The sequence below is a fragment of the Dromaius novaehollandiae genome, chromosome 3 (genome assembly GCF_036370855.1).
Source record: "Dromaius novaehollandiae isolate bDroNov1 chromosome 3, bDroNov1.hap1, whole genome shotgun sequence".
Lineage (NCBI taxonomy): Eukaryota > Metazoa > Chordata > Aves > Casuariiformes > Dromaiidae > Dromaius > Dromaius novaehollandiae.
In genome coordinates, this window is record NC_088100.1 from 86,785,325 (window position 1) to 86,806,866 (window position 21,542).

Genomic DNA, 21,542 nt, shown 5'->3' on the forward strand with positions numbered 1-21,542 from the left:
CTCCCAGCTTTAGGACTGCATTACGCTCATACGAAATTACACTTACAAGTCCTAGATGCTACTGCAAGGTTTTGATTTTTGGCAAGACAATAGATAGTCTTCAGATTCAAGGGTTCTCAACCTGAAAGAACCAGACTGGGCTTTTATTCTTTTCGTCTTTAAGTGGATGTTCATTTCTGGGACAGTTTCCAGAGGATATGTATCAAGTATATCCTGGAACAGATTTCACATTCTGGTGAAACCACTGCTAACATTGTGCAAGGACTTCATGTCAGGATTTCATTGTCTTCAGCTATACACTTTCGCTCCTCACTCTTAACACGAGCAGCAAATTTCACTCCTGTCTCAGAAATCAGTGATGGCAAACACAGTTGCAGCTCTTCCTTCTCAGAAAACACTTCTCTTCTGGCGTACCCCAAACTGCTCTGCTAAAAAATTGCAATGTGATTTATACAAACAGCCTTGTTCTCATAAAAGCATCTCATAAACTGATGGAATCAAGTATTGCACTTTGCTCTCCTTTCTATTTAAAACAATTATTTAAAACACAGGTGCCTAGAAATTCTCACTGTTCGTTATTTCATTGCTTCTAACCATTGCTCTGTAACATCAATAACATCAACCTCTTTCTAAGAGATTTCAAAGAGTTTCTGGGAAGGAAAACCATTTGCATAGAACCCTTGAATACACTTCTGTACAGTGCCTCTCCCTTAGACATATTCTAGCTCTCATCTTCCTAAGAGGCTTTGATTAAGCACACATAGGATTTCAGTGAATCTGTACTATTAATCACTACTAAAGATGATTATTATCTCACCCAAAAGGTTCTTAAAGCTGATATATTTTGCACCATTTCATGGGCAAATATATATGACACATATACGTGAGTGTGTGTGTGTATGCGTGCATGCGTCAGGAGGGGAGTGTTATTTCCTGTGTAAATACTAGTGATTTTTCCTGGTATGACTATAGCATAACTGTGGCATAACAAAACACAGTTGTAAACTGGTGTTATTAGGCCAGCAAAATGGCAAACTAGCTAAAGTGGAGCTCTGAAATGCTGCCGAACTCCTGCTAATTTCAGGTTGATGTGAGACTAACTCAGGACTCCGTTTGCACCCCACAGTTTCCAGGAGCTTTATTCATGTCCAGCCTCCAGAGACTGGGTGTTGAATGGCAACAACCCAGGTAAAACTCCTCTCAGGAGTACCAATACTTCAAAGGTGCAATCCCTTTCCACAAAAGCATTGGCAAAATTTTATGCATGAAGTGCCTAGGAGGGAGAGGATGCAAGAAAGGAAGGGAAATATTTTCATGACAAAACAATCCACTAGGAAAAGTTAGGAACAAATTTGTATCTATGATCAACAAGGCCCACAGCTATTTCCATGGAAACACGCTGAGCTGTAAGGCCTTATTCAGCATTTGTGAAACAGAAGATCATTTAATTCAAACTGTGTACATGAAAGGGAAGAACAACGAAAGAAAAGATGGACAATGTCATTAATCTGCCACCTCACAAAAGAACAATTATTAAGATTTTTTGCCCATCAGTGCATGACCTGGACCTATTTCTTCTGTAATTGTGTATGAAAATAAGCTTTTATATCTATTGGCTTTAAGAGAACTGACATTTATGATGTCTGTTTTCCACACAGATTACTTTAAAAGACTTTTCAATGGCTTTTCAGTATATACTAGCCTCCTAGAACAATCTTGCAAAATTGCCTCTCAGATTCTCATTAGTATATTTTCTTCTCTTTACTAAAGCTCCCAATGGCAATCACCACTGAACTGAAAGACAAACATACGAATAATTTTTTGTTGTTGTTTCATTAGGAGGAAGCAATAACTTTTAAATGAGAATTCTGTTGTTCTGCTTAAAACAACCAATGAAAACCCTTTCACATTCTGAAAATTTTTAACTTTGACAGTGATTTATTAAAGGTCTAGTATTAACACATACCCTGCTTAAAATAAAAATGGAGAGCAGAATCATCTTTGAGCATTAAAATGATTGGAAACTGTTTTTCACTTCTTTCATTCACTTTTCATTTCAGGTGAATAACAACATTCAGCTCTTATTTGATCAAAGCCCACCAAGGACTTTCACATGGACATTTTGAGCTTCAGAACTTTAATGCTCTCATTAAGCTTACTTCAACAAAATAAAGAAGTTGACAAGTTTTAAGCAGCTTCAGAACACCTTTCTTTGGCCATATTTACAATCCCAGTGATGAGGTCAAGGCAGACAGGCAAATAAACAGAAACAAGAACGGTGAAGTGAAGGCATACAGAAACCACCAAAATATCCACTTTGGTAGCTTAAATGGTAGAACATACAAAATACCACTCATTGATCAATTAATTTTCTCAATACTTCAAGATGACTGCATGTCCCAGTCTTATGGCACCAGTAAGTCAACCTCTTCTACTCTTGACTCTAAAACTCATTAACATGATATCAATAAATGAGCGAACAAGCCTTGTCCTGAAAGGTATCAGCCCCTGAAAGACCATGAATATTTGAATGAAAACCAGTCATTCTTTGACAAAACGATGAATGAAAAGAACACACAAGAGATATTGGTGTTTTATCCTCAAACCAGCTACTAGTTTGGGATGCTGGATTATTAATTTACTATTCTCAAAAGTTCTACTTTGAAAAGTGAAACTAAATTGGCAACTCCCTGGTCATATCTGCCTTTCTGAACCTGCAAAGCAGAGGGCATGGGCCAGCTTCTGTCATTGTTGTACTCACATAAATCTTTTCCTCAAAACCTTTACATTGGAAGCTAATCAAGGCAGTGAGCTCGCACAGTTGCAATACTGAAGGCTCTGTTTCAAAATAATGAGATTGTGTAGACTTACATGAGGCTGATTTGGCTTAGAGACTCCAGCAATGATTCAACCATTAAATTATACCTGTAGGCAAATGAAGGAAAAGGGAATGAAGGAATGGAGAGAACAAGAATGTAGGAACCTGTCACTGAATCAGCACTGGAGACACTGAATAAAAAAAAAAAGTCCATAAAATCAGGGGCTTCGGAGATAGGGATCCCAGCTTCCCCCACATGGTTAGTTTATCATTGAAAAGGTATAAAAAATGGAAATTCCAAAATCCTTGTGGTTACATATAACACAGTATTACTTTGCTTCAAAGGTACCAGATGATTGAGGTGTTATGCTTTGCATCTTTTCTGTCCATCCAAGTAGTAGAGTTTTACTTTTATCTTTTCTTTTGAGGTAGGTAATCTGCAGTACTAAAGTGGATAAACCTATCAACTTATTTCACATGCAGCACTGAACAGTCATCAGATGCTAACAACTTTCTATCATTACTCAGCTGGGCAAGATCAAAACTAATGACAGATAAAACACCCCCTTTCTTGTTATTAGTCTCCTGAGTCATTCAGTTCCCACTGTTCTTTATTTTTTGCTGCCTGCCTCTATATAGCAATATTGTTGTTGCAGGCAGCTTCTGTGATTCATACCTTGGGCTCACCCACCTATAATTTGTGGGTGAGATTAGCTACCATGACAATGCTTTCCTCTGGGGTCTCTCAAGATCTCTGACCTGTCTACTGAGACTGCCATCCTTCTTTTGAGGAGGATTTTTTTTTTATGTTTAAACACACATGCTCTGTTTCTTACCAAGGATACTACCAGTGCTGAAATAAAGGTTGGTAATTAACAATGGCATGAATGCATTTGCTATTCAAAGTGCACCATCTCATTATCTTAAAGACTTCCCAGGTAGAAGAGAAATAGGTATGTCCTAACATCAGGAGAAAAAACAACTAAAAGTATGACCCAATTCATGTGATCAGAATAAATTTTCTAAGAAGGTGTAAATGCAGTACCTATATGGCAAAGGGAGAACATCAGCCTTACATCTGGGAATGAGAAAGAAATAAAGACTTCACATGTATATTTTGCTGCAAAAGGTAAATGAATCTTTCCATCTTCCCTTTGATTCAAAAGAAGATGTTATAAACCATCCTTCTACTCATCCTCTCCTATCATTGTTGGTTCAAGCTGTGGCTTCTTTCCATTTCAGAGGATGTGCTGTTATACATTAAACAACTCCTTCATTAGGGATCTAATGTTATCTCTCTGCAAGCTTCCCTTAAACTTTCTGGGCTTGCTAGAAAAGCAACATATCCAAATATTAACTACTTAGCCACTCAGCAGAAACAACCAGTAACAACCAGTATGAACATGCTTTTATTGGGTACTTTTTATTCTATCTCTGCATGTATTCTTTAACTGAACTTACATTTATCATACGTCTGTCTTCTCCCCTTTCCTTCAATAAAAAGAAAAAACAATGTCCCTCATGTGTCCTTACAGCCCACTCAAATGGCACATTCTCCACAGTTTTTATTCATTTTTTTCCCATCCCATTCATCATCAAACATACCCAACTACTATACATTTTGGAGACTTAAACTCTGAAATACCGGTCAGGCTGCTATTCTATAATGATGATACAGCACCACTATCTCAGTATCTCTGCCTTAATGAAAAATCCATGTTCTGATTAGCTAATGAAGCTTTCAGTACTAATACTGACCAAAAAAACCCCACCCATCCCCAAAACACACACGCAAAAAGCCCCTCAACTACTGAAGTGCCTTATCTGTAAAATCTGAACGCTTCTTTCTGCTTGAAAGCGAGGTGAACAGCAAAACTCTGGAATTACTTGCTGTCTTTCTGTAGCAAAAATAAAGATGATATTTTAAAGTTCCTTCTAATCCCTATGATTCATATGTCAGACTCCTCAAATTCATCATTTCAAACAGGTTTTTTAATCCATTTACAGGCCTAATGGTGAACCATGTCCCAAGCAAATTGCCTTCTTATTTCTAATGCTCCAATCAGTGTTAGTAAAGAATGCGTATGACAATCTTCATGCAATTATTATTGTTGACTGGCATGATGTCTATATAAACTGGCTTTTCCACTCCTCCAAAACATTTTAAAACCATGGAAACAAAAACTGCAAGCCCTTTTTTGTTAATCAAAATGCATAATCGCATAGAAAGAGCAACCTCTCCTGCCTACTTTTTTTCCTTGGAGCCTTTAAACTTTCAAATCAAAGCCACAATATATATCAGATGAACAACATTATTATGACCTCACCTTTAGAGTACAGATTGTAGGCATATGGAGGGTCCTGCATGACTGTGGTCTAGTCAGCCATCAACCACTGTTTTAAATATGTGCCTTCTGAAAATTGAGTGCCTGTGACTGTGGTCATCAGTGTTAATCATAGAAACTGACTTGGATCCATAGAAAGGGATAACTAAAATTTTGGTATTAAAGGGCAAACATTCAGTTTTCTCAAGAACAACAGAGGAAACAATGGCATTGACAAATTCAAGTACAGCTTTAAGGGCCCAGATTTGTGGTAATATGTTTGAAGTTACTGACAAAAACGATGACTCCATCCCTCCCTCAAGAAAATTCCAGTTCATTTGATATATAATCAGTCCAGTTCAGGGAAAACTCAGGCTCTGGCAGAGGATGCACTTTTATAACAATGCATTTTTTGAAAAGCAGTTTGCCTAGCTGACCAGTTTTAAGTTAGAAGAGCGTTACAGACAATATTTTAAGGAGAAGGATTTAACAAACTTTTAGCTTACACTGTCAACTTATATCACATGCCCTCATTTTACACTGGACTCATTCCTAAGTTACGTGGAAGTGCAGTGCTTAGTCTATGGCATCCTAACTATGAACTTGGAAATCAGAGAATTTCTTCCCATTTCTTCAAATCAAGAATATAAGTAGAAGTCTGTGGAAAACTCTATAGTAACCTTAGTCACTGACTAGCCTTATCTAGCAATAAATTCTTTAAATAACCATGCTGTCACTAAATCCTGAATACATGTTACTAACCTTAGTGGTGACCAGTGGTAGGCTATACTGAAGCATGAGGATAACCTAGTTCATTATAGATGCTCCAATGAATCAAAACAAATACTCAGGAAAACCTAATAGCTGCATTCTGTTGCACAATAAAACAGAAAACAACAGTTATTCTAAAATGAGACTCGCCAATCTTTCCATCACCTCATGTGTGGAATAGTCCCTCTAATTTATCCATTAGCATTGCTGAATGCAGCCTCTCTCCAAAGAGATTTCCATGTATGCCTTTTTTCCGTGAATTCAGATTTTGGCACGTGTTGTTCTTGAGCCTTCTTTTTTACACAGTCTTATTTCAATTCTCACCATGGTCGCTCTCTTTTTTTTTTTTTTTTTTTTTTTTTTTGGTAGAGAATCAAGATGATGAAGAGACCTAGTAGCTACTAAAGAAGAACTTCAATGACCCAGACGTAACAAATACTGCATAAAGAAATCTGGGAGAAAAACTTCCCATGATGGAATATTGGTATAAAACTGGCAGGCTGCACCTGTTTCCTGGGAAACACTCATATAGACTGCAAATAGGAAGATGAACCTGAAGATGCTCAAAGACCAATTCCGTGGCCATTAGGGACTTCCACACTCAAGATTATAATGTACATGGTGGTAAGTAGACTATACTATCCACAATAAAAATAGATTATTCTGCTCTCAAAGAGAGGAAGCTATTCCTTGAATAATGTTAGATTACGCCATAATGCTGCGTATATTCTTAAGCAGTCAGACTAAAACAGTATTACAATTTCCAACAGAATTTCCATTAACAGTGACCATTTAGGACCTAAAATATAATCTAGCAAATCCGGTTTCAGCCAGTAGTGTACAAGAGTACATAAGTATATTAACCTGTTGTCTACAAAGATACTCACTCATGCATATTCATCTAATTATTGCACCTACTCTGAGCCTAGTTGCAAGTAAGATTGTGGGTGACTCAGCTTGTGGTGAACCATCACTACAAAGACCATCTGCTACAGCACAGTGTAAATTCTCTCAATTCAAAGACTTAATTGAAGTTATCCTCATAAGCACTGGCTGGATGAGGTGATTCAGCAAGACTCCGTACAGGCTACGGTCTGTTACAAAAAAACCATTTTTGGCTGAAATCCTAATAGGCATACAGTATATTGTGACAATGGCCCCAGAAGGCATTCAGATGGCGTCAGGATGAGTCAGTATGGAATTATTATTAAAAAAGTAGAAGACACTTGTAGTAGTGGTTTGGACTCCTATAAAAAAAATAGCTGGCATGGAGACTGTGGAATATCTGTTCTGCAACAGCGAATCATAAAAATCTTGGTGTAAAATAAGCTTTGAGTGCAATGAAACCATTAGCTCATCAGACCCAATAAGCTACAGTGCAGAAGCATTCTGGGGTGTTCAGTGCTTGTTCTCGTTTGTCACAACACTAGTAAAATGCACCACAAATGTTTGCTGACCAGCACAACAGGTTTGCAGGCAGCACAAGTAAAGGTCAGAGTAGTCAGTACCCAAGGGCACACTTCACTGAGTCTCTCATGCTGAATCCCACTTGAAACTAGCAAAGGATGCGTTTTTCCCTCTTCAGTGTTTGTTTACTAATATATATAAGATGCCCCACCATTTCTGTTATACACTTTGTAACACACTAAGTTGTTAACCACAGTTATTTGCAGTTATTTTATCTAGCAGAAGAACTCATATGAGTATCATTAACATCGTTAATATTAGTAACAACCTGAAAAAATCTCTCTGCACCAAAGACTAAAGTACAGAATCAGGGTAAAATAGCAGCATTGTTTTTACTTCCTTCTTTCCAGAGACTTGCATTTTGGCATATGAGGCATATGGGAACTCAGTCCATGTGTGATTTTTTTTCATAAACCGTTTCACCTCCCGAACTCAGGTGACTTGAATGCTATTGTCCAAACTACTCTGCAATTCACCTACTCCAGTGAGTTCACACCATAGATAAATTTGTTGCTTACAGTCAATCTGATACACTCCTAAATGTGAACACAAATATGAATAGAAATTAGCACACATCTGTAGTTTTGTGGGTTTTTTTATCAAATACCTTCCAAACTCGTTTTAAGCTTTTTTTAATCAGGTAAAGCCACCTAAGTGATTTATTTTTGAAAGATTGTAAGAAAGAAATCAAACAAAAATGGTGAGTTTGAATTCAAGCAGCTTGTTCTCACTTAAAAACAAATGTGACAAATGTCAACACTAAGCAACCAATTTGCTCTATATGAGCACACGAAGTATAAAACTAAATCATTCATCTATTTCTCAGAATTTCACAGGGTGAAATAATCTTTAATTTACCATTGTTTTTGTGGTCTTCTGAAGTACAACAATGTGTACAGCCTATTTAGAATTATCTGTAGTTGAAATGTTTTTCTGTGTGGATATTTGATTGTAAAAACATTTAAGGAATGACTCAGTAAATGAGATAATATAATCACATCATTCTATTTATTAGAATCACAACATTCTATTAAAAGGTCAGATCCAGATACTGTTCCCCAGGCTGACTTTGCTAATGCATTCAAACCTTAAAAGGATATGGCCAGTAATTTGGTATTAAAAAGTCAATGATGTCTGAACTAGTCTTTCGCTTACTGTTTTTGGAATCAGTAGTGTGAAGTACAAGTAAACAGAAATAAAAATATCTCTCCTGCTTTTATAACAGGGTAATTATAATGTTAGCCTGTAAGAACCTAATCTTACAGACATTTACAGATTTACCTTAATTTTTACAAGTTATTTAAATGATTCTCATAGGAATTTTCTAATGTATAAACATAAGCATGAGCCTAAGTCCTTGCAGGAGCATGACTTAACTGTGGTAGACATACAGGTTTTGCTTCTCCCCACAAACAAATAGATGTAAAATTTCATTCCAATTTCTACTGGACATAATTCTGCACATCTGGCTGTGTATAATATATATTTTTAAGAAATATGTATGTATACTTTCTAACTAAAGAATTTTACCTTCTTTATTTGGGCATTCTCATATGGATGCTTCTGTGGGTATTAACAGTATTATAACCTATCAATGACTGCTGTACAAGAAATCTGCACGCATGAACATTTTCATGATTACCATCATGATCTTTATCCAAGCGTCCTAATGCTTCATAGCAACAAAAAGTTTTGAATTTGAGCCAAGATGCACTCATTACACATACACAAACACTAAGCACATTGAAAAAAACTCACTACTGTCAACAGGAAGCTTTGAAGAGTTCAGATTCCACCCAGAAGACAGAGCCATATCAATATATATTTTTTTCTAAATATATATATTAATTAATTTTACAAAGTCAAGTGTTCAGCCCATCAGCTTTCACATAATGCCCAGGGCAGAGGATGCACCACAAAAAGTGAAAACAAGTAACAGTGAGGACTGACAGGAAAGTAGAAGCTAAGTAAAATGACGGTTGTGCTGTTTTGGTGGGGGCTTTAGTCACGTGTAGTGAAAATTACTGCCATAGTATTTGAGAGAGAAAATCTAGAAAGACGGAAATGAACACAGCTATGCTTTTTCTTTCCCACCTAAAGTTGTTGAAATTAATGCCTCATATTATTTAAAGAATTTGTTGCATCACTGAATGTTATGTATTGATATATATATATATTTACATCTACACACACACACGCGCACACACACGCACACACACACACATATATGTTCTAGCACAACCTTGTATGTTGTCTATTCCAGTAAAAAAAACATTTTGGGAAGTAATGTCTTCTGCTAGGCAAATTATGATAGTCTGTCCAATTTTGAATCCACAGCACACAATATAAGGCATAGAAAAATAATTTATAATTAATATGGACCCTATAATAGGATGCCATGCTGTACTAACTTATGGGAAATAAAGGTCCATTCTTCATAGACTAGTTTTTGTATAAGCAGTTTTTAAAATCATGAAGAGTGTTGTTCTTTCTTAAGACCCTTCTTTCTTTCTGCTAGACTTAATCACTAGCAAATGCATTCTGAAAGTTGAAAATTAAAGTATAGAATTCTTCTTGCTATTCTGGACAGTACATTTCTATGTAAAGACTACCTTTTCCATCGCAAAAACTGCAACTGTTTACAAGGCTGACCAAAGTATGGGAAACACAGGTTCAACAACGGCATCTATTTCAAAGGAACTTTGTAGTCCTTGGTAGCATTAAAATATATATATACACATATACACAGATACAAAAATGTAAAAAAAATATAAATATGTAAACAAATATAGAAATGATATTATATCAGTTAATTAAAAATAAATTAACAGATTTCTGTGCATTTCATAATACTGACTTGAATCAACTATGAAGTTCACAGATGCTTTGCAAATCACCATAGACACCTCAGTCTCAGCTCTTGGGCACAGGCAGTTAACTACAAAAGCAGTTTAAAAATGTTGTAATGAAGGTCTTCAACCACAATTCCGTATCAGTTACAGAGTGCAACTACGATTTTCCTTTTGTGCTGTTGCTATGGCAGTTCTTATTTTCATATACTGCCCTATAGACTAAACTCATTATACTTGCCATGAAAACAGATTAAATTTAGATCTGAAATGCAGAAACTCTGCAATAAAAATACTGCCATCTACGGATAATTGACTTTCTGCAGTAAATTTAGTATGCTATTGGTTTAACTTACTGTACCAAAATATCTGTGTAAAAACCCACTCCAATGTGAGAAATATACTCATTAGCCAAAAATTTCTATTATTAAAGTATTCAAAGGATAGTCAATGACTCCTCCAGATCAGATGACTGTGGATTCCCCATAGCACTCTGCTAAACATCTTTGCTGTTTGAACATCCCTTTACATCAGGTAGAGAGGGAGCTCTAGATAGTATGAAATTTACTTTGACTCTTACCAGAAAAGACACTGGGGATCTTGGAAAGAAAACTTTTGACTGTACGAATAGGAATCCCATTTTTCTCATCTTGCATGCGGGCTATGACGTCTTCCATCTGAACACAGAGAAAAAAAATAAAAGAAAGAAAGAATAAAGAAATCCAGAATTATTTCCTAAAAAAAAATTCTCTAAGAACTCCTAGATCAACCTTGGAATGAAAGGTCCACTGTTGTAATTTTTTTTCAGTTGATAATGTCTATTTTTATTGAACAGAATAAAAAACTGGAAGTTTTTCATTCACGGACAGCAGTAAAGCAATGTTTATGCTCCAAAGTCTCTTGAGAAAGAAATACTGAGGAAGAACAGAGGGTGTTTGTTTCAAAGTAGTTAAAAAACTATTGCTGAATATAAAACTTCACATTTGATTGTTATTGGTATTGTACCAAACATAAAAGCAAAACAGACTCATGCAGTCTTCTAGATGACTGATACAGTTCTCAAAATGGCTGTTCAAAACAAAAGTAGAACTTTTAGGTTCAAAGCAAAAATTCCCTCTGTTCTTTTGAGAAGAGGAAAAAAGAAATTACAACATGGTGCAATTTGGCATCTCTGGAGACAGTAGAGCCAGAAACATAGGGTTTTTTATTGGTAATGGGGTGAGTATAAAAATGTTTAAAATCTTTTTATTATATTCTTTTATACTTTCACATGTATTAGCTACTTTTTCCCAACTCAGTTTTGCAGGCTAAATTGGTCTGTACCTTTTGTAATTCAAACCCAAACCAAAGGCCTTTCAGTTTCATGTGAACTATGAGCAAGCCGTTTTATTGTAGGATGCAAAGAAGTTGGTCTCAATGGCAGATAAGGCCAGTTTTTATTCCTGCACATTTGATGACTGAAATGTACCGATTGGGCAAGTTCCATCGTTCTCCAAATATCTAGCTTCTTACAATATAAAATGCAATTTGATAAAATGAGTTACACCACCCCTCTTCATTCCTTCAGCCACCAACAAACTCCATAAAAAATAGGTCTTTGCAAGACTATGCCTTTTATTTTATTAGTCAAATCTTAAAACATTGTCCTATCTTCGCTCTGTTCCCCAATCTAAATTCCTACACATTTCATTAAAAGTTTATAGCTGAATGGCATTGAAAAAAGTTAGTGAACATCAGACAAAATTCTGTCGCGCACCTTTTTTCTGCAGAAGCCACATGACTCAAATCAACATACATATGGCATTAGATGGTTATAACTGTGAATTAATTTGCCCAGGGAGAGGTCAGAATGGAGTCAGGAAAGGGGGAGTGAGTTGGGACCCTGAGTGGCGCATACAGGATTGAAGAACAAAAATTTCAAAAATGCCAAAAATAAAAACAAAATCAATTAATTCCACTCTTCATGGAAAAAAACATTTGTACAGAGAATGTCTGGAGGTTCATATGCTCCATCTACATATGAGAGTATATCAACAACCCAAGGAACACAAATCCAGTGCCACAGTTAAACACAAAAAGTACATCCCAAAATTAGATAGTTAGTACAGCACAGAGCAAGATTTGGAAGTCTGAGTCTATTGCTCATCATTACAGAATATACAAATGTAATTCTGAAGAAAGGAACTCATGTTCATTGTAATCATTAATCAAATACTGAGTCCGTTCATGACTTTTGTCTGCCATGGAATTTTAATTATTTAAATAGAAAAGGCTATCAACAATGTACTGAAGAAATTGTCAAGTAGACAAATTGTTATATATGAAATGAAATCTGTCCTTACATTTATTAACTATTTAGTAAGTAAAGGCCTGTTTCAACACCTTCTGAATTCAACTTGGAGCCCGCCCTAATAAGCTCCTAATTGAAAAAGAAATCAACTCAGATTCAGGTGAATACCTTTCTATGGATCTTGTACAGAAATAAAAGCAAATTTGACGATAAGTTCCATGCATATAGAGCAAGGTTACAGGAGTACTGCTGGAACTACAGGGTGAATAACTATGTTACACTGGGACAGAGTTTAGAAGACAATTCATATTAAGGCAACATAATAAAGGTGTGTTTACATTATAATAAGGATTACTACAATTGCAGGACCCAGATCTGGAACACAGTGTTACAAGGAATGATATGCCATTGCCTCTCTCGGGACTGCGCAACAGTGCAAACATGCCAGGTGTAGCATTCCTAGTGCTCTCACTAATCAGTCTTTTGAGAGCATACGGAATAAAATGTTAACCAACATTCACATGTTTTCCTAAACTTGATTTACGGACTCAGTCTAAAGTGTAGAAGACCTAACTCAGGTAGCTCTGGGGGAATTCTCTCGTTTTCATTAGCAAAGTGAGAACTAGGATGGCTGCTTTGCAAAATTACACTTTCCCCTTCCCTTCTAGCTCAGAGTATTGTTCCACGTTAGCAGCAAATACCTTCTACGCCGAAGGCAGCTTACACCCCACACATCGTAGCTGAGAACTGACTTGTACATTCAGTGTACAAAGATTACTGTATAAATAAGTGGGAATGTTCTGAAACAAGATATAACACAACACCTGACTCCTAATTAGTTATAGTAGACCTGGGATTCTCTGTGTGATTAGTCAGACTAAAAAATTTTATTTGCCTTGTCTTACTTTGCACAAAAAGAAAAAATCCTGTGTTTTGCAGTCATCTTAATGTTAAACATAAGAACTTAAGAAAAAGCAGTGCAGATAAAAAAATACTCCAATTAAAGATTTAAAAACATCTAATCCAACATATGTACGTGCACAGCTGAACTTCTAGTATATGTAGTCCTTATTTCTGTTTTGTCTGCTTTAAATTCAGCAAATGTACAATCTCTTCCACTGCAAAACGTTAAGTCCTCATTTAATTATATTTGGGAAATAGCACTCAAGGCGCTTCGCCACCATTCATCAACAATGAACTAAAACAATGAAACGGACAGAATAGTTTAATTAGGGTGATAAAATAAAATCCTCGTCTAATTTTGCTCAAGAAGTCTAATCTGGGAAACACAAGCTGCTGCCTGATACAGTAATTTTCCTTCCTGATGTGTCACTGTTTGCTTCTAAGTCACCTGACTTGATGCTTATAAGTGAAATATAAGCTCCCTCACTTTGCCTTAGAATTATGTTTTCACGGTTCCTTTACTATCTGCTTACCTGGCTAAATCTGACTGGCTTTGACAGTACATTGGGATCTTTTTTAGCCCTAAACCTTCTTTAAAAAATAATAATAAAAAAAAGGAATGCCACAAAGCACAACTGCCTCCTGATGACTCTGCAAACAAAGCTCAATGTGCATGAGAAAAGGCAGTTACATAAGCATCTCTCTTGCTGCTTTTCAGTCATCACTGTGTGAAAGTAATGCAAGGCTTCTACAGAAGTTTATTCAAATAACTGTATGCTTAAAATAATTGGCCCTTTGTTTGTTACAGTGAGTGAATTCTAATCCCCCAAAAGCCTCACTAACCTTGGGATGCACACGCAACTCAAAGCAAACTTAAAATATAGTATTATCATTTAAAACTTCACTTCTTTTCTCCTTGTGAAGAGAATTTGAAGACTTGATCTTGGCATACGAGGACTCTGTCCGACGTATTTCAGAGACTTAACTCTGTGACAACAGTAACAATGCATTTTATGTGAAGCAAAAGAGAAAGATGATAGCAAGATCCTGTAAGAGAAAGGCTACAGGGTAAAGGCGCTCTTGCCTAATGTGAACACTATCTCTGATCCAAACTTGTTACAAGTGTAACAATTCCTTACACTATGCAATAAGCTTCCCTAGACCTTTTTCTTTTCTTTTCTCCTTTTTTCTTTTCTTTTTTCTTTTTTTTCTTTCCTTCTCTCTCCTCTCCTCTCCTCTCCTCTCCTCTCTTCTCTTCTCTTCTCTTGTCTTCTTTCATACTTAAATGCATTAGAAAGTCCCAGGGCAACTAGCAGCCTGCAGAAGGATTTTGACAGCTAGCCCTACACACACTGACAGATGCATGCAGCACCTTGGGCTGAAGAAAAAAAAGGGAAGTGTGGGAGGAAGTTGCAAGGTTCTTTACAAGCTAATGGCCATTTTTTTTGTTTTCCAACATGTAATAACTAAATATTCTCATCTCATTAGTATTACATTTGTAATGAATTACCTATACTGTTCTTCCTTTCTGCTATATCCCTCTCCTAAAATTCCATTGTACTACATATTCTCTCTCTCACACACGGAGGCAATGCTGCTACGAAATTTTCTGTCAAAATTCCCATCAGCTAAAAAGCCTGCAAATGCTCAGGATACAGAAAACTTGGAAGAAAGTATTCTACTGTGGTTCCATGAGGGAAAAATCTGTATCTTTACATGAATGGCTAGACTACTTCAGCAGAGACGCACTTCAGGTACCTCAGATTCATTCTTCTTCCCATGTGGGCTGCTCTTTGCCTGGACTAAACATGCCAAGATTCATTGCAATCTCCTGCTTTAATTGAATCATCACGGTGCCACCTGAGAGCTGCCTAAACCCGTGAATCACGGCACTTTTGTTCAGCTCGTCACTCGTTCTGCCCAACAGAGGAGAACAGAGCATGAAACACAGGCACTACAACTCCCATGAGGCTGTACTGACAAGCACAGATCCAGGCAAACTGCTCTCCAGAGCAAATCTTTCAGTGTTGTGCACCAAACTAAAGCAAATCATCTCAGGTCAGGAGTGCTGACAACTCCTTTTCTAAATGAAGTATGTAGAAATGAAATAGCTTGGCATCTCTATATGAAAGATTTTAGCATTTTTCTATTCATGCAGAACTGGGTTATTTCAACTCTTCGTTCCTATTTCGGATAAAAAAAAGTTGAAATACTCATATTTCCAGAAAAATACATTTTGATTTTTTACTAAAGCACAACACTGAATGATGGCTTAAAATATGTAAGATTACCCAAGCTGGTCATGACAGACATACTTGAATTATCTGAGCCTGCTAAAAGTCAGTAGTTCTTCTAGACCAATATTATTTCTCCAGTCTGCCAAAACAGGGAAGCTGCCACAAGTACTTTCTGATGAGCATTAAATTAGAGAGTAACATATCCTGTGATGGGAAGACAAGTTTTTAGACTAGTTTCAGATCCTATCTAGAACCTGTATTTGCAGCAGTAATTATCTGAAATAGTAAAATCAATGACATCAGTATGAAAATTCCTAATCATATTAAATGGGTACATATTAAAGGGATGCATATACATACATACGTACATACATACATATATATATATATATAAACACTGACATCTCTGCCTCATATTCCTTTTTCTTAAGTATGGAGCCATTGGTGGGAGCACATAGCTTGCCATCTCTCCTCAAACAGAACACTTTTGCAGGTCCAAAGAAGCTTCATTTCATATGTAGTGCGAAACTGTAACATGAAGCATGATCTATTGTCACTCTTATGCCTATATTGTAATTATCAATTTGTGAATCTGCAATTAAGATCTGAATTTATTTGCCTTATTTATTTGTACTATATCAGAAATAGCACACATACAATGTTCCAGATTGGTTGCAAAATGAGGGTGGTACTACATATGCTATAGGCATGCGCTTAACATTAAATGAATGCAGGGCAAGCTTTCTTCATTTGTTAAAAATAAGTTAGGCCATTTTGAATTTACTTGGAAATCGATGACAGCTCTGTGCTATTATTATTCAGACCTGAGTTTATCCTAATCGGATTAAATGGTGCCACTGCGCATGTCCCTGCCATCAGTATCATCTGTTGGCCAGCGAACTTGTATCAAGATGACAGACTCTGCACACTTCACTTATTCAGAACTGTGTTTTTGGAATAGTAATTTTAAGTGTTTTCTTACATTACTTTTTGCCTCTAAAATGCTCAGTCAACAAAAACAAGGTTGCATTGAGAATTCTTTGCAGTTTATTACAAATCATAAAAGTAGTTCCTTGCTTTTCATTCCTGTGGACTTGCCCATTAGAACAGTTACACAGAATTATGAGTATAAATCCTTGGACAAGCGGAGAATTCTAGGAACAATTAACAAACATAGGCTTGTAGGGACACAGGCAGACTGCCATAAAAGAAACAAGTACTGAGCTATAGAATAATAAAGCTGTTGAAAAAAAATCCCTTCTTAGAGGGAATTCCCTTCTTTTTTCTTCCCGAAGAGGAAAAAAAGCACAGTCTTTAGGTAAAATTTGCTGAAACTACATAGAATATTCAAAATCAGTTATGTTATTGGCAGCTCAGATGTCAATAACCACTGTGTTGTAAAGAATTTTCTATGAAATTACTTTTAAAACAGGTTGTTCGGAGGAGAGTATCTGAGTAAGAAATACATTTTCAGCATTAAAAATGCTCAAATAAAAGTTTGATATAAATAGTCTGCTGAAATAGAATTTGCTTCACATCCTTTTCACATTTTTTGGAAGAAGTATGAATTAAAAATGTACTTTGACCTCTTGTGATTAACCTATAATTGCATGGCATGTTTTGAAGCTACTGCTCTCAGTGATCTCTAGATAAAGTATAAATGCTAAACCCCAACTCAGATGGAATAAAGAAAATAGCACAATATTGAATGGAAAAGCTTGAAGGTACCACAAAAGTACATTCTGGAGATCGTGTTCTGGGCCAGTAATTTATTCTCTTTCTTCCCTGAGACTGCTGTTGTTGAGCCAGTGGTTCAATGCACTAACATGCTATACATTTTAATCAAGGTTTATAACCTTATGTCTAGATATTTTTCAAGGTGATATGAGACTTTTCTATCTGTCTCTTTTCTCTGCCTCACACACTGAGAAAATCAGAAACCTACCAAAAACATTCAATTTTCACCACCACTCTACAGTTTCACCTGATTTATTTCTTACTGTGTCTTTTCTGGGTAAGTTGAACCTCAAAACATGTTATTAAACTTGCAGTTTACCAAAAGTATTTCTTTATTCTTAATCATTAAAATAGCGGAAGTAACTTCCCATGTCAGTGTACCGTTCGAAGAACTTAGCGCGCCAGTTACCAAAGTATGTCAACAAACCCACAACACCTATTGCAGATTGCAGGCTATCACTTCCATTTTTTCACTTAGATTTAATTTTGTTTCAATTGAGAGTTCTGTATCTAAACACATAGAACATACATCCAGTCCACTGCATCTACATGAATGTTAAATGGCTGAACAGTGAACAGCAAACTGAAATAGTTTCTAAGAGCTATTTAATTGGTATTAAAGGAAAAACATAAGAACTGGGAGAATATATCATACCGATTGAGTTCTGGAATCAAGAAAATGTTATAGAAAACACAATACACAAAAAAATTGGCTAAGTGGGAAATCCACTTCCCTGGCCTTCAAGAAAATGCAATTTCAAACACAATATCTTAGTAAGTATGGACAAAGATTGCAATTTTAAAATTAACCACTTGAAAAAGAATTCAAATATTCTTTAATATCATTTCACACTATTAATATGTCATAATTCATTTTTATTCGGGCCTTTCCAAGCCGGAAGCAAAACAGTATATTTAGAAAATGTTATAATCAGATGCAGAGAATACAAAAACTTATGCACTGATGCAAAAGATATCGCTTTAAATGAATGGTTCTCATGTCTAAATTCCAAATAGATTTTAAAAAGAAATTCAGTTTATTTATTTTTCTTGGAACTTTATATTAGAAATGCAACTTGCACTCTACTGTGGCATAAACAAATCAGAGGAAGCCTACCCAAAAAAGTTAGAAAACTCATCCAGATGGTGAAATTCTGAAACCACTGAATGATAATTTTGGAAATTGTATCTTTTCTTTCAATAAAATCATGATTTCCATCATGAGTGAGAAACATCAGTTAGAATGACAGAGGAAAAGAAAGCATCACTATGGGTACCTGAGAAGGAAAGAAAGCTTGATGAAGGAAGTCTTGGTGAAAGAGTATTTATACTATGATAGGTATTTCCGTGAGAGTACTTCATTCCGAATAAAGTATGCATTCTTAAAAGCAGCTAGTACTATAAACAGTATTTATCAATTTCCTAGGGCATGACTTGAGCCTCTAAACAGTGCTATCAGGAATAGAAAGAATGTTTCTTAGGCAAAATATATATTTTAAAAATATGCTCTTTAAAGCCAAGATGTTTCCTGAGTTGTACTAACTATCCGTAGTAGGAGGATCCTCACATTCACAAAGGATTCTCCTGTACGTTTTAGAAACAGACAAGTTCAACTGGAAATTTATCTCAATGACCCCAAATGGACTTTTCAAAACAATGTTGTAAAAATGTTCAAAAGATTTGAGCTTTTTTCCCCAAGGAGGAAAAAAGCAAAATGTCCAAATTCAATGGAAAAGGCAAAACAGAATTCTGGTAACCTGATCAGTACAGAGGCTAATATTTTGAAGGAGAGGAAACCACAAGCACACATTTTTATTGAAGATGCAAAACAAGGACTGGGTCAGCTTATACAAAGTACATGCAGACACAAAAGTGACAGGTAGCTAATGATGCATTTTACCTCCACAAAAAGACACTCACAAAACTATTAGCCAAAGGATACAGTAGAGTCAAGATACATTCATCCATCTAGAAGTCATGGAAATACTTATATTTACTTCAAAAACCTATCATTTAATTCTAACGTACACAAAACAGATGTTTTCCCAAATTGGTATAGCCTTCTTAGATTTTCTGTTCCTAATGGTTTTAAACCAAGTTTGTGTGGCTGAAATCTCCTTTCCTGGCTTATCAGATGATCCAAAACAAAATAAACCCATGTCATACCAGCATGTCTACTCTATTTATTATTTTAGAAGTAAATATTACAAAGCAAGGAGGGGAAATTTAAGAAAAAAAATGCAGTATCATTATCTTTCAAATGCTAAAGAAGCAAGTAGTAATTGCAAGAAACATTGACAATGACATTGAGAGAAATAACATTTCATGGTAAACTATGTTATGAAAATGGAATACTAATTTAAAATGAGTCTGTGTATATTTTAAGGATTTATAACCTGTTCTGGACAATAGCTGATGGCGATGCTGATCATTGCATAGAATTACTCCTCCATTCACAATAAAACTGCATGGAAGAACACTTATTTATAGAAGATAAAACCCAACTAGCCTGGTAATTTCTGCATTGCTTTTTATCCTGTGGCAGGGGAAAAGTGAAGAAGACAAGCTGATTTTCTCCTAATATCTCATCATCCAAGGAACAGAGATACTGTATGAAAACTAAACTTCTAGCCCTTTTGGTCCCTTAAATTACTCTGAGTCATTAAACTCCATTAAATACAGAAATACCACTGCTATCACCAACACAGATTTTTAACAGTAACTTTTAAACTATACTCTTGTAATGAAATTATTCTTAATAATTGTGTTACTGTGTGTTAAGCTTTCAGTATCAATTATATTTGGCATTTAAACAAAATGGGTTGTTGATGTAATACAATAATGTAGCATTACATGACAGATGGACTGGTTTCACGATAGTCTGTTCACTCTGTTACACAACTTATTTGAAAACAAATATTTTATTTCACCTAATCATGACACTCACAGATATTCTGACTGTTTCTGTTCTTCAGCCTTGTCTAATTCACTGTTTTTCACTTGAAGAACAAGGTAAATGACAGCAAGACAAATGAATTACTGAAGTACTGATCTGCCAAGCAAACTACACAGAAAAAGAAAAGATAAAGTCCACATAAAATGCAGTCATGGTGCATTCTATGTGCAAAAGCTATTCCAAGAAGCGTACTGAACAAATGAAACACAGCATTAAAACCATTACCTTAAAAATTTAGCTACCAACATTCCAGTAACCCCAGTATGCTTTCCCTCTACATTTAAAAAAAAAAAAAAAAAAAAAAAGCACTGATAATTTCTTTTCTCTTATCATCCCCCTTGGGCCAGTAGCAGTTCGAGGCTTGCTTACCTTTATGCTACTTGAGAACATCACACTGAGAAGTAATCTGTCGTTCTAAAAAGAAAAGCTACCTAATATAGCCCCTTCCAGTACCAAGTTGGGAACAGTGGTGTAAACTATAGATTTACACAAGCAAAATAAACAAATATTAGCCTATCCGTCAGTGACAAAGGAAGTATTTCTCAATGTCAAATGCTATTTTTAGGCTATCATTAATTATACAAATTAGTAAAGCTTCTCATCATAACATAACAATTTAGGAAATATATAGATGTTCTCATTAGGAAAGGAGTAATAAAATGCAAGTTTTACATCCATATTTTGAAAAAAATATGGAGGGTCACCTATGTGGAAAGAAAAAACTCTTGCCTTGCAAAGGTTTTGAAATATATTTTTATTTGAATGGGTAAAATTCCCAAAATGTATGTATTCTGTATGAAATAAAACTGTGAAAATATTTCGGGTCAAAACCTTTTATTCATTTGAGAGAAACCTCTTCTGTCATCTACTACCTAAGAATATAGCTACATAATTTAAAAAATCAAAGGACACATTGACATATGTACACACAGTGAGGAGTATGCTCCACTGCTTCATTAAATAAAGCCCATTCCATTACAACATTTTTCTAGTTTACATTTTGACTGGTCGCCATATAATTAACAAAAGCAGAACTCATTTTGTGATAACTCCTTTCAGTTGTATGTAGTGATTACACCAGACCTAGCACTTCATTAGAGTTGTTCTAAATGAATTCAGAAGATAAAAACTGACTATCCCCTTATTATTTAATTTTTGTCTGTTTTTAAAAACAGGAACTCCAACTATAC

At 35.6% G+C, this 21,542-nt stretch overlaps 1 protein-coding gene across 6 annotated transcripts in view; it reads right to left on the minus strand.

The window, feature by feature from the left end:
* The window catches only part of RGS7 (regulator of G protein signaling 7), a 290,217-nt gene that overhangs the window by 125,344 nt on the left and 143,331 nt on the right, over nt 1-21,542 (minus strand). For all 6 annotated transcript variants that reach the window (XM_064509374.1, XM_064509369.1, XM_064509372.1 and 3 more), the window contains one exon: nt 10,810-10,906. In XM_064509374.1, coding sequence (XP_064365444.1) covers nt 10,810-10,906 — 97 coding nt within the window. The remainder of the gene's footprint in view (nt 1-10,809; nt 10,907-21,542) is intronic.